The sequence below is a fragment of the Toxotes jaculatrix genome, chromosome 4 (genome assembly GCF_017976425.1).
Source record: "Toxotes jaculatrix isolate fToxJac2 chromosome 4, fToxJac2.pri, whole genome shotgun sequence".
NCBI classification, from domain to species: domain Eukaryota; kingdom Metazoa; phylum Chordata; class Actinopteri; family Toxotidae; genus Toxotes; species Toxotes jaculatrix.
In genome coordinates, this window is record NC_054397.1 from 2,642,470 (window position 1) to 2,655,985 (window position 13,516).

Genomic DNA, 13,516 nt, shown 5'->3' on the forward strand with positions numbered 1-13,516 from the left:
GCATTCAGGCACGGCACTGCGCTCCCCGCTCTCTCTCCCTGTCATGCCAAATACTATTAACTCTATAATTCTCCTGTGTCAGATGTAGCCTATAGCGCCACGCTCTCTGGGCATTTATTGTCACAGCGCCCCCATCCAGATGTTCAGGCTTGTGTGCATACAGTGGAGCCAGATTGGGTTTTTCCACCCAGCCATCCGTGCCCCGTTTTATGGGAACTGGGTGTAAAGATAAAACAGGGTGATGCTAGATGTTATGACAGTAAGTGTGAAATGTTGTGAATGTACATTTTCTTTCGGTTGTATATCGTGTGTTTATCACAGACATTATATTTGTGAGGCAGTAGAAGTGTTGCATGTACCACATTGCAAAATAGGCAATTACAACAAACCAACACCCTCAAATAACTATTACCACAAAAGGTCTCTCTTTTATAATTAATTAGATTTTAATGTTTTATATTTTTTTCAGTTAACTGTTCAATTAATCTTGAACATGAAAGTCTAATTGCTGTTTCAGGAATAAACTAGGAAGTACATTGTAAAACCTCTGTATTTTAATTATTTTGCTGGCCAAGGCTGGTCACATTTCAACACACTGGGCCTGAAAATACTGAGTTTATAAAAGCTTTTTAAATTGTAGTTAGTTTTAATGTTACATAGAAGTACAGAAGTTGTTTCTGTCAGCAAAAAAAAAAAAAAAATAGTGCCAAAAGTAAAAGTATGCAGGGAAGACTGGCTGTTGTGCTGAGTTGAGTTTGCTTTACTGCCATTTATTGCCATTGCAACAAACCTTGTTAGGAACTTGCCTTGGTAAGCTCAAAGTGCAGTTCAGACTTTTGGGTAGTTTAATCAGTAACAGTATGCTGTTTTTAAATGATCATTTGTTTTGAATGTAAAATATGAATCTGCAAGTTAGCACCAAAGAGGCCAAACAAATGTAGAGCAGTCAAGTATAGACTGTAATGATTTTATCTTAAATGTGGAGGAATTTAAGTGTTAAGTCACATAAAAGAAAAATAATTTAAACAGTAAACCACAAGCACCTAAAAATGAGCTGCTGGGCCCCTGTTGACATCCACAGGCTTCAAAATTGAAATGTGGAATATGAAAAAGACACATCAAATGCTTTCTTTTTTGTGCACATTAAAAAAACAAAAAAGGGGGAGTTTCCTCTCTTTCTGTACAATGAGAGAGCTTACACTGCTGTCCCTAAGCAGAATCACAGTCCCGCCATAACGACATAAATTCACTTTACTGTACACTGCCTGACCTGCATTGACCTTATTTTCTCAAAGGCAGTTTTTATCCCCTCGCATCATATGTTCGAGATATTTTGGTTAATCCATATGCTATCTTTAGCCTCTTCTTTAGAATGCATTGCCAACTTCAGGCACGGTGAGATTAAATTAGATTATTCATGGAAGCTGACTGATGTGTTTTCCAGCCTCCTCACATGTTCAGCGCCGGGGAAAGTAGGCCAGGGTGTGCCGCGTCCGACTGATCGACCCTCTCTCTCTCTCTTGTCCTTACATTACACCGTTTCCCTGACATTACACTGCCCTGCAGGAGGGGCAGGGGGGAGGGAGCCAAGCCGACAGGGCTTCGCGCTTCTCTTTACCGGCCGTGCAGGCTTCCGTAGAGACGCCTCAAACATGGTTGCTTCCATGTGCTAACGTGAGAGTGGACTGGAAGCCGAGTCTGCACCGTAGAGGGGAGGAATCAGACAGTGCAGCGAGACCTGTGTCACCTTTACAAGAAAATCTCTGACAAAGTCGAAGAGCAGCTTTCGCCTTGTAGAGGTGTCACAGGTAAAACTGCCAAGCGCCGCCTGTTTAACCTAGTTAGCAAACATGCTAATAACTTTGCTGGTATGATGATGCGTGATGTGTGCAGCTGCTGCAGAGGTCTGAGTGTAGTTTTCTGTCTTGCTTAAGAGCTGAAGTTTGCTTTAATTAACTCAGTTAATTCTGGTTTGCTTACCAGCGTAATGGCTGCCATATAGACCTGTCAGCTCACTGCTGTTAAATTGAAAAACACATAAATAAAGGTGCTGGAGGTAAGTTAAAGGTGCAGAGGACATGACCTGTGGAAGTCCTAGTTAATCACAGGGCTGACTCTAGTCCTGAAAGGGGCAGTCAGTTGATCAATAACACTTTTGCTAATCAGTAAAAAGCTTTGGTCAGTTATCACTCTGCATCTTTGGGGATCATGTCTTAATGGAACTGTAGATATTTAAATTCCTCCTATTTTTTTTTTTTTAAAAGCACTTCAGGGGCTTTAGGTCCATGAAAAGAGTTTGCCATCAGCAAGTGGTTTTAGTTTTGGGTTGTTTGATTCTGACAGGAGTGCACGATTTACCCCATTGTCTATGTTACAAACATGAGACCAAGGTTGAGTGATAACATTCATTAAGATGTGCCTCCATATAATGATATTCTGACAGTTCGTCTTATAAAATGCTGTTGCTCAGAGAGTTAATCGCTAAATAAAATCAGACCTAACTGAAATCTGTCACAGCTTTATGCCATATTTTGTAAAACAACAACTAAACAAACATGATTTTTTGGTGTTATCATACCATGTAAAATACGTTATTTAATATTATAATGCATCAATATAACGATAATGTTTTGATGATTATTGGAATATTAGTTTTATCCATATAAGACTAAATCAAAGATTACTTCTATCTGAGACCTGTAAAAGCCACTGTGTGAATGTCAGTTTAAGTTTGCTTTTGTGAAAGACTGAACACGGGGGAATGAATTTAGTGAGATTTAGATTCATGTGTTTTATTTGTATTTTTTCCAGGCACCATCCCTTGATGCTGGTGCGGTCAGCTCAGCTGTTCCCCCTCATCGTTTCCAGTCACCTGTATCATTCTTGCACTGGTTCTGTTAGACAGATATTTCAGTGGAGGCTACAAACTTCTGCTGCTGCTATCATCAGGGGGTTGAGATCTATGGAGCCCCTAAAAGCCTCTCAAAACCCAGAAGTTCCCACTACCAGCCCTTCACATACATCTACTGGAGCCTCAGCAGACGCTGGGAGCCCAGCCTCCACACACACAGCATCTGACAAGGAGAAGAAACCTCATGTGGATCTTTTACCAGGAGAGACGGTGATCAGGGAGGGCAAGGCGGCCATCTTGTTTCCCAGTGCAAATGAAGTTTTTTACAACCCAGTCCAGGAGTTTAACAGAGATTTGACGTAAGTATAAACACTGGCTACTTTGGCCTTTGCTCTGAAGACTCATAAATACTTTACACCACAGATATGAGTCTCCTCAGATTGATGCATTATAAAGTGAATCAGTACAGAGAAAATATCTTTGAGCAGCTCATCAGTTTGGCATGATGCACTGTAGACACAATAAAAAAAAAAGGGACAGTCAGCATTATGTTGTCTGAGGACATGCTGGGTTTTAAACTTAAGAACTTCTGCCAAACGGCAATAAAACAGGGATAATAGTAAATGCTAAATATGGTGGAACAAATAGATATGTCAGTTTCACAGCAATATTATGTATATCTAAAGTGTGCTAACATTTGCCATCTACCAGACCACCTGAGCCTATCATGGCAAAAACCCCTGAGTGTACTGAGCAATGTGCATCTGCTTACAAACTCCACCTTAGATTTATAAGAAGGAGATTGTGTTATTCTGTCTCTCAGTAGCAACATCTTTAAAAAGTGTTTAATCTGCTTAAGTTCTTCCTTTTTTCTTTCCCTTGCAAAACTTTTAACCCTAACCCCCAAGTTTCATCAAAGTTTTTTTTGGTAGTTTTTGAGGTATTCTGGTAACTAGGAAAACAAGGAGGACTGGAAACTTAACCTCGCTGGCAGGGGAGGAAATCTTTGCTGTCAGCAGGACAGGACACTTTCATTTAGTCTCACATGCCATGTTTTTGATTCTGCAGCCACATTTTTCTTTGCTGACCCAGCCGTACCTGATTTGAATTGCATGATCATTGTTGTGTTTCACACAGTTTCTCCATCGCTCAGCCACAGTGTACCAATCGTGCCTCAAAAAAAAGGGTGTAAGTCCACTCCAGAAGAACCTGCAAAACAGTATTTGTAACTTCAGAACAAGATTTGTAATTCTAAACCACGGGCACAAAAGAATCACCAGTTGTGTTTGGAGGAAAACAAATGTCATGAATATTTATTAAGCTTTGGATTTTCCCCTGTTGTGATACCTACAGTCCATGTTTATATATAAGCAATCCATTTCCTCTTTCCCTCTCCAGATGCGCTGTGATCACAGAGTTTGCCAGAGATCTGCTGGCTCAGCGCGGGGTGAAGGTGGTGGTGCCTGGAGAGAAGGAGAGGGTGGTGGTCTCTCTGTCAGAGGAGATGAATGAGGCCAGTGTACAGATGGAGGAGAAAAACGGAGCAGAGGAGCCAGCTGTAACTGCAACAGTAGGGGAGAAATGTGAGGTATGTGGGATTGACTTTACACCGTGTTTGCCATGGAGCAAAGTTACTGCGGTGCTTATCTTGGAAAATGGCAAAAATCTCTTTAAAAATATTTGTGTTAATCTCATCCAAAAATACTTCTTTTGTCCAGCTCCTACAAAAGTAAGTATTATTGTCAGTACTATGACAAAATAAGTGAAAGAAAGGTTATACAGTAATCAAGACGCGCCTTATAAATTATAGTACAACATACTTGTCTAAGTGACATAAAGCTACTGCAATGGTAGTAGCTAAACATAGACAGTCTACAAAACTTAACATTACTCACAACTCACTCAGTTTGCGTTTTAGGCCCCTGTGGCCAAAAAAAGCAACTTTAAGCCGCTTTAAGTTCGTTTCCTCGACCCTTGGTTTCAGCTCGGTCTTCGTGTCCTGGAGGGGCTGGCGGCGTCGGGTTTGCGCTCAGTGCGTTTTGCTCTGGAAGTCCCGGGCCTGCAGAGCGTCACCGCCAACGACTTCTCCGCCAAGGCTGCGGCCCTGATCGGCAGGAACGCCCAGTACAATGGAGTTAGCCACCTGCTCCAGGCTAGCTGCAGGGACGCCAGGTGCGCCAGATGCTTGTTTGCTGCTGGTCCCTCTCATCTTCATTTGTCTCCAGTCTTCACCTTTGACCTCCTGTTCTTTACATCCCTCTGCCCCCGCTCTGATCTTTTCCATTCTTGTCTCTTGTCTGTTTCCTTGCACGTTTTCATGCCTCTCTTCAGTAGTTTCTCCTCTTTCTTCTCTGAACTAATATGCTCTTCTTTGTTAACTGGCTTTGGATCATCCTATTTCTGCTCCTCTCTTTCCTTTGTCCCTCTCTGCTCTTTGCTTAATTGCTTTTCTGTCTTGCCACATAGAATTTCTTTCACAGATATGAATTTATTTCCTTTAATTCCCTTTTTGCTTTTATCCTTGAAATGTTTTTTTCAGTATGCTGATGTATGAGATGCGAGGGAAGAAGGAACGCTATGACGTCATTGATCTGGATCCCTATGGTAGCCCTGCCTGCTTTCTGGATGCCGCCGTACAGGCCGTCAGCGAAGGGGGTGAGCAGTTCAGTCTGACAGTCAGTTTTTGGTGGGGTTTTAGATCAGTGAGGACTGGGTGTTGAGTGTTTCATAAGGAAATGCTTTAACTGAAACGAAGGAAGTTAAGATGACACTGAATGTTGGTATGAGGAAATTTACTATTTATCACCCAGCTTTAGATTACAGTGTTGATTGTCTGGACTGTCATCTGCAGCATGTAAGACGGAGACTTTTTACATTTTGAGTTTCATCAAAGAGATGAGTCCCAAACCCCCGTAGACTGAAGCAGAGATCGCTGCATCCACGGAAACCAGGCCACGTGATGTTTACTTGCATCACATCTCAGACTTTCTGAATATTGAAATTCAGTATTTTTCTTCTCAGTGTTTAATTATGCGCAGCTGCTTCTAAATATTAGAAGGTCGTGGCTTACAGTGTTAAAAACCCAATCACTATTTTTGGCTCACCAAGTGTCTTTGACCTTCCTAAAATTATTTGACCTCTAGAAATGTTGCTGTTGTTTCCTCATGTTGAAGTTAAAAAACTCTGGTTGTATTTCTTTACTTTGGGGTCAGATGAAAGCTTGAAACATGGCCAGGGTCATTTTCAAACTCATCATTTCACACACCTTTTTTTTATGTATGTGTTATCTGTTTGTGCTTTCACACAGCTTTAAGAAAATTTGCTTTGTTGCATTGTAGTTTCTATTACATTTCAAAAATTGCTTTAAAATCAGCTTGACAGTTGGATCAGAAGTGGGTCAGATGTTGTTTGTGAAATAATTCTTGTTTGGTTTTATCCCATTTGAGTCTCAGGGTGAGTTTACCGTTTACAGGACAAAACAGAGAATTGATGTTTAGTCTTCAAAGTCGACTTGACACTAACTGAAATGTCCTGATTTGAAAATCTTCTTGCGTGTTGTGAATCCAGAGTGTTAAAACAAACGTCAGGAGTGACTTTGCTGTACTCTTCCACCACGGTGTGAAAGGAAATCTGTTTTATATTTGCTGTTGTTCTCGTTTGTCCTCTTTGCTCACTCTGCCTCAATCCTCTGTCTCTCTGTTCCTCTCCCTCTCAGGTCTATTGTGTATAACATGTACAGACATGGCGGTGATGGCAGGAAACAGTGGAGAGACCTGCTACAGCAAATACAGTTCAGTCTCCATCAAAGCCAAATACTGTCATGAGATGGTGAGGGCACAGATTAAACACGCACACACAAAAATGTAAAAATCCACATACAGTACATGCACAGACATGTCTCCATGTGTGCACTGATAATGTCTTAATCTTTTGTGCATGAGTGTGTACAGTATATGTTTCAGTCCAACACAAACAATGTTGTCATGGATTCTGGCCTGAGGCAACAAGTCAGGGAATTGCGTGTGTGTGTTTGTCTGTATGTGTGTATCCTCCCCCGACCTGATGACGTTTAGCTGCTCCTTCTTGTTCTGTTGCTTTCTACAATATTTTCAAACTGACTCTTAGTGAAAAGATGTTGACATAATGCTGATGAATGATCCACGTTAGCGCAGTGACAGATACATTGTGTTTCTCACCTTATTGGTTTGCCAGGTGAGTCTGAAGCAGCACCAGCAGGAAATGTTTGATTTGCATCGGCAGTCCTGGAAAAGTGCAGAGGAACAGTAAAGATAATATCAGTGATTATTACGTGCGGGATAGTCGTTTGAATCCTGCACGGAAATGCCAGACTCTGCCACTAACGATGAAAAGTACAGTGTGGAGAAGTCATTTCCAAGTCTAAATATATTGAGTGGCTATAGCTGAAGAAATTCTGAACGTAAAAGAACCATCGACTATTATAAACAGGGTATGATTTCATATAAACCCTCAAGGATTAGAATGATGAATTTGAAGTTTTCTGATTCCAGCGCCCCAGGTGGTAGGAATCAAAACTGTAGCAGTGAACTTTCATCTGAGTTTTTTTTTTTTTTTAAATAAAAAAGCCATGTTTTAATCCTTTAAAGTAATACTTTAATGTTGGAGGATGCTGAAGATGTTCGTGCTTATTATTACAGGTGGATAAATCACCATTTTCAAAAAATAAATGTAAATACTAAATCAGAAATTTAAAATACTCAGCTTGTTGGAATAATTCATTAAAATAATGTGAGTAAAGCTTCAGTAGGAGAAAAATCATTTCATTGCTAAGCAGCAGTCAAATAAACCGTTTCTTCAGAACACTGGGCAGAAAGATGTTACGTCCCTCACATTCACAGTAACTAGTTTATAATTTTCATTTAGCCTTGCAAATGGTGCCAGGAGATGAAACCGTCAGAGATGATTCCTGGAATTTCACATAAAAAAAAGAGTGTGCATGTCTTTCCTTTTTTTTTCCCCTTCAGGCCCTTCGTATCATCCTGCACAGTCTGGACCAGAGGGCGGGGGTGTACCAGCGATACATCCAGCCCCTGCTGTCCGTCAGTGTCGACTTTTACATTCGAGTCTTTGTGCGTGTCTTCACAGGACAGGCCACAGTCAAAAACTCAGCCAGGTGCACACGCACATACACACACACACACAAAAAAATACACGCACATGCATATACTGTCTTCTAACAAAGGCTGATACATGATGAAAGATGAATGATCTGAAACTGGGTCACTGCAGCAACAAATACTAAAAGTAATGGCAGCGGCAGGACTTGGTGAGATAAAGGGAAAGAAATGAAATATGGGCGCGGGGAGGGGGGCGCGGGGGGCAATATTAAACCTAAAAAATAGTGTAATTACAGCACACAAACAGGATGTGCTGTTAACAGACTTGTAGGCTGTGCAGGTACATTTATGTACACACATTTATAAGCACAAACACACACATGTAAATGCTCATTGGTTAAACATACAAAAAGTGTTTTAAATCTTACTCTCTGCCTTTTTTTTTCTCCACCACATCTCGTGCTGCAGCAAACAGGCTCTGGTCTACAACTGTGTCGGCTGTGGGTCTTTCCACCTACAGAGAATGGGCAGGAGAACAAGCAATGGAAAACAGTAAGACAGCACACACTGTACAACTGTGGTGTTTCGCATGTGAGGGTTAAAGACAGGTGTTACAGGAAGATCTCATATCAAACAGATGTGATGGTGGAAAGAAAGCGTGAGCTTTCCCTTGAACCACTGTTATTTTTTTAAAGTAGCTTAAACGATAAAGGTGTCCTGCTGTAGAATAGAAAGGAAGGAGAAGGAGAAAGTACGAAGCCTCATCAGCACCAGGTGAGGAGCTGTCGATTCATCTGTTTGGCCAGTGGAAATTTCAGCTGTTGGATGCTTCACTGCTAAATGTGCAAGAGCTTCTGAATAATGTGACAGCTTTATGACAGAGTTATGGGTTGTGTGTGTGTTGTGTGTGTTGTGTGTGCTTCTGCTCGACACTGTGTGTGTGTGTGTGGTAACATTGAATATTCTGCGATTTCAGTATGAAATATTCTGCAGCCACTGGACCTCCTGTTGGACCAGAGTGTGACCACTGTGGACAGAAGCATCAGGTCTCACACACACACACACAGACACTCACTCACTGGTATAATTGGTTATACTGTAGGTATTGTGGGTCTAGATTCATTATTTTCACCTTTACTACATGTTTTTTCTCACAGAGAATAAAATCCTAGAATACTTTGTGCTTGTTTGTAGTTACTGCTGTGCAAACACACACGATACAATCGCTGAAGCCTGTGTCTGTCCTCTCTGCAGCTGGGTGGGCCTATCTGGGCGGAGCCCATCCACGACTTGGCGTTTGTCCAGAAGGTTTTGTCTGCTGTGTCTGGGAACCCGTCCCGGTTTGGAACATCCAAACGCATCGAGGGCGTGCTCAGCATGGTGACTGAGGTATTCATTTACCTTTATTTATACACAATGATTACGGGACTTGCTGCCACCTTTTGGTGTTGTCTTGTAGATGCAGATAGTTGTGATTTTACGTTGTGTTAAAACACTGATTTAAAAAATGATAATGACCTTCCTGATCTTAGACTTCAGTGGCTACTTCCTGCTGTTATCGCCTCTGATGTGCTGTTTGTTTTAGGAGTTGGAAGATGTGCCTCTTTATTACACTGTGGACAGTCTGAGCAGCACGATACACTGCAACACTCCCCCCCTGCTCCAGTTCAGGTAAACACATGACACACACACACACACACCGTGTAATACACATGGACACAGTCTTTTCTATGGTCATACTGTTTGTTTATAAAATCTCAGAAAAAATGGCCGAGCAACCACAGTGTTTTTGGACTGTGACTGTAACTGGAAAACATGTATGAGAATGAAATAAACCTGGATTATACAGCCTGGATTATGTAACATGTGTAAAGCTGCACTCATCCATATTTTTAGATAAACGATGGATCACATGACTGTGTGTAATGTGAAAGGTGTTGTCAAACCAACAGAGAATAAGCACACAGCTCATCAGTCACGCTCAGCTGTGTGGAACATTTTAGCCTCTTTCAGCTCATTGTTTTGGTTTCTCCTCGGGTTTCCTGACCTCCGCATCACTGTTGTTTTGTTTTCCTGCCTTCAAACAGTCAGGGAAAAATGAATTACAACAGCTACACTAATAAGCTAACACAGCTTCTGGTAATTGGATTAATTTGTTTCCGAGTGTCAAACATTTTTCCAGGTTTCAGTCGTTTTACTTATCGTTTCGTGTTAACGTAACAAAAAACTTTTTTTCCAGCTCCGTGTTTGTGACCTAATCTGCTGATGTGCCTTCACCTGTCAGCATGCACCGTCACATGTTCCTGTCATATATCTCTCTCTCTCTCTGCAGGTCTGCCCTGCTTCATGCTGGTCACAGGGTTTCCCTCTCTCATGCCTGTAAGAACGCCATCAAGACAGACGCTCCTCCTGCAACCATCTGGGACATCATGCGAGGCTGGGTAAACATTACTGATTTACAGAAAATTTAAAAAATAAATACTAGAGCTATTTTTAACTGTTCAGAACTCACAGTCTTTACTGACACATGTACGTTTGGTCGCCTGCCACAGGAGAAGGCTAATCCTGTGAAGAGGGAGAAGCTTTCGCAGACCAGCCCTGCCTTCAAGATCCTCTCTACTGAGCCCAGGTGAGACCACATCCTAGACCTGAACAGTACCAGTACAGTGAGCCTAGTATAGTTTATAGTTTATTTACTTTTGTGTCTCACAAGTACACAACCTTAATAAGTACATACCTAACATCTTTGTGCTGGATTGTGCATCTGTGCGTTTGTAGCTTGGAGGCTTGTTTCACTGTGAGGGAAGACGCCAACCCTCAGTCCCGTAAACGCCACCTGACCCGGTTCCAGGAGAATCCTCAGGCATTCTGGGGACCCAAAGCTCGCGCCAAAGCCAGGTAACTGACACAGCAGGATGCAACACAACAGACTAACAAACAACAAGGACAACAAGGAAGATAAGACACCATTTTTCAATGTGTTAAAATGCGACTTCAGCAGCTGTCAGCTCTAATACTGGAAATTAGTCTGCAACTTTGATCAAATAATTAATTGAATGTCCCAGTTCATCAACAAATGCAGGTAAAATGAAACTCAGACATCCCTACCTTCATCTTATTTGTCTTTACTACCTTTTGCTCTTCTTTTCCTCCATCCATCTCTTAACTTCACGCTCTCTCCTCCAGCGGTAACATCTCCACCGACCTGCAAGACAAGAGGAAGAAGTGCCAGAACAAGAGGAAGAACCAGATCACAGACTCTTCTCAGCTGAAAAACTTCCCCTGCAAGAGGTTCAGACAGGTCAGTTCACCTACAGACAAGAACCGTTGACTGATTACCCCCCAAAAAAAACCTCACCCTCTCAAAATTAAGTGAGAACTGTATTAGGATCCGAATGTGTCCGACATGATATCATGAAAAAACACACTCACCTTCTTACATGTGTGGATTTCAGTAAGTTAAAGGTACCTGCTCGTCATCTGTCAGCCACAAAAAGTGGGCGGTGCTGCTCGTGATGTCTCCTGTCCTTTGCTTTTCTCCTGATAAAGTTTCTGTAGGTGGAACTGTTGGTTAATTCATCGCAGCTCCTTCCTCTGAAGCAAAGACTAGTTTCTTGGAAAAAAAAAAAACAAAACAAAAACACAACCTGGCTTTTTTGTTTTCTTTCTTAGAAAAGCAGTTTTCTCCTGGAAAACACCCACCTGGCTCATTTCTGTTCCCAGAACAGAGGCGGAAGATGCATGAATAATTTGTCTATACCTGAAATGATCCAGTCATCTAGTGCTGCAACACACACTTATCTTAACACTAACCCCAGTGACACCAAAGTTCGTTAATGATTTATGAAAGATTCAGAAGTCCTGCCTGCCAACCTTGGAAGACAAATAAATCACCCTCTCTACTTTGTGCAGAGCTGAGAGACGCTTTCATGAATTGGCTGAAGTTTGAATCATCATTATTTTTTCAGTGATGAAAATGTTGTGGGAAAAACACACAAGCTGTCCCAAGTTGTAGCAGTGGGACACGTTCTTGGTTGAATTTTGTTCAACTCAAGAAGAAAACAGTCAGGAGGGAAAAATGTGTGAACGTACTCTTTGCTTTTCATGATAGAGAAGGCCTGCAATGAACGAAGGGATCATTAATCTGTAACTTCCTGTGAACAAGGGGTCGAATTATTCTGTAAAATATGAAAAGGGTTTCTCTTCGTTAGAAACACCGCACAGGGAATCATTACCAGTTCCATGCTGCAGGTTTTAGTGTCTCTCAGCTCATTGTTTTGGTTTTGTGGCTCACAACGGTTCTGTTTCACTCTGCTCTCATCAGCAGCATTTTCCGGTGTAATGTTTGTTCAGAGAAAAAAAAAAAAAACTCCTAAAAACCACTGTCTGCTACCAGTCAAGTGCCAAACTCAAGTTAGAGACTAGTGAACACAGGGTGTTTTTTGGTGGAGTTATTTACGGACACGGAGCAACACTAACATTTATTCACGTGTCCGTGTTGGAGGCGTAAATAACTGTTTGCTAAGACATAACAGCACGATGATTTCGCCACTCGTTCAGCATTTTTAGTTCTGTTTTGAGGTTTTATCTTAGCGCGCAGCAGAGTAAAAGCTCAACAGATGCAGCTGAACAGTGACATGGGTTCTGTTCTAGCAGTTTGCTTCAGCTGACTGAGTTTCTGCAGGTGAGGATCATGTTCTTTGTGATAAGCTTGTCTCACAGAATTAAAGGGAGACAATGACTTAAATACTAATTACGCTTGTTAAGTCTTCGTGTTGTGGGTGGGAAATGAGACACCAGGAATATTCAGATGAATTAGTCTCCTCCATCAGCTGCTTTGGCAGGTCGCCACTCACTGTTGGTTTTCTGCCACATGAAAACTTGATGTTTTTGCCAGCCGCAGCCAAAAAGCACCTTCGGCCGTTTGAGACATTATAAGAATAACATCAGAGTCCACTGGCCTATTAATATTATTTATGTTGTTGTCTTTTCTCAGGGAACGTGTACACATGGAGACAAATGCTGCTACTCCCATGACCTGGAGCTGACAAAGGAAGAGAAAATGGAATGATTCTATTGTATTCACCTAATTCAGTTCTTTTTTTTTTTTTCTTTTAATAATTTTATTCCTGAAGTTTGAATGTCCCAGTGCAGACTGGATGAAGTGAGACTGATGCAGTCAGATTGTATTTTGGTGGGGACAACAACCAAACACTGTTACTATAGAGAACATATCCCATTATTCAGTTTTATGGCAGAAGTTTTTGCTTTAGGTTAATATTTTTTGTATTTGACTGTGTATTTGTCAACGCATCACTTTCCAGTAAAGTTCTCACTATGACTTTAAATATTTTCTGCGTGTTTGTGGTAAATTTAGAGCAGATCGTTTTTAATCACCATGGAATGGTGGCCTGTGAGTGTGTGTCGGGGGTTTCTCGGTCACAGCAAAGGTCAAAGGTCTACAAAAAGGAAAATGTTCTTGATTTGAACATCTGATGTACCAGGGGGTCACTTTTCATAAAATCTAAGTTTAGTTTAGAAGCTGTAAATGAACTCAGAGACTTTTGAT

General features: G+C 41.5%; 1 protein-coding gene across 1 annotated transcript; it reads left to right on the plus strand.

Moving 5' to 3' along the window:
• Window positions 1-1,616: 1,616 nt before the first annotated feature.
• On the plus strand, window positions 1,617-13,313 carry trmt1 (tRNA methyltransferase 1). Its single transcript, XM_041035182.1, has 16 exons — window positions 1,617-1,808; window positions 2,812-3,210; window positions 4,250-4,439; window positions 4,836-5,023; window positions 5,391-5,506; window positions 6,567-6,679; window positions 7,855-8,003; window positions 8,416-8,499; window positions 8,924-8,993; window positions 9,202-9,336; window positions 9,533-9,618; window positions 10,280-10,388; window positions 10,500-10,576; window positions 10,726-10,845; window positions 11,134-11,248; window positions 12,944-13,313. Exons 2-16 carry the CDS (start codon window positions 2,825-2,827, stop codon window positions 13,016-13,018), a joined length of 2,013 nt encoding a protein of 670 aa, XP_040891116.1. The 5' UTR covers window positions 1,617-1,808; window positions 2,812-2,824; the 3' UTR covers window positions 13,019-13,313.
• The last annotated feature ends 203 nt before the right edge of the window (window positions 13,314-13,516 follow it).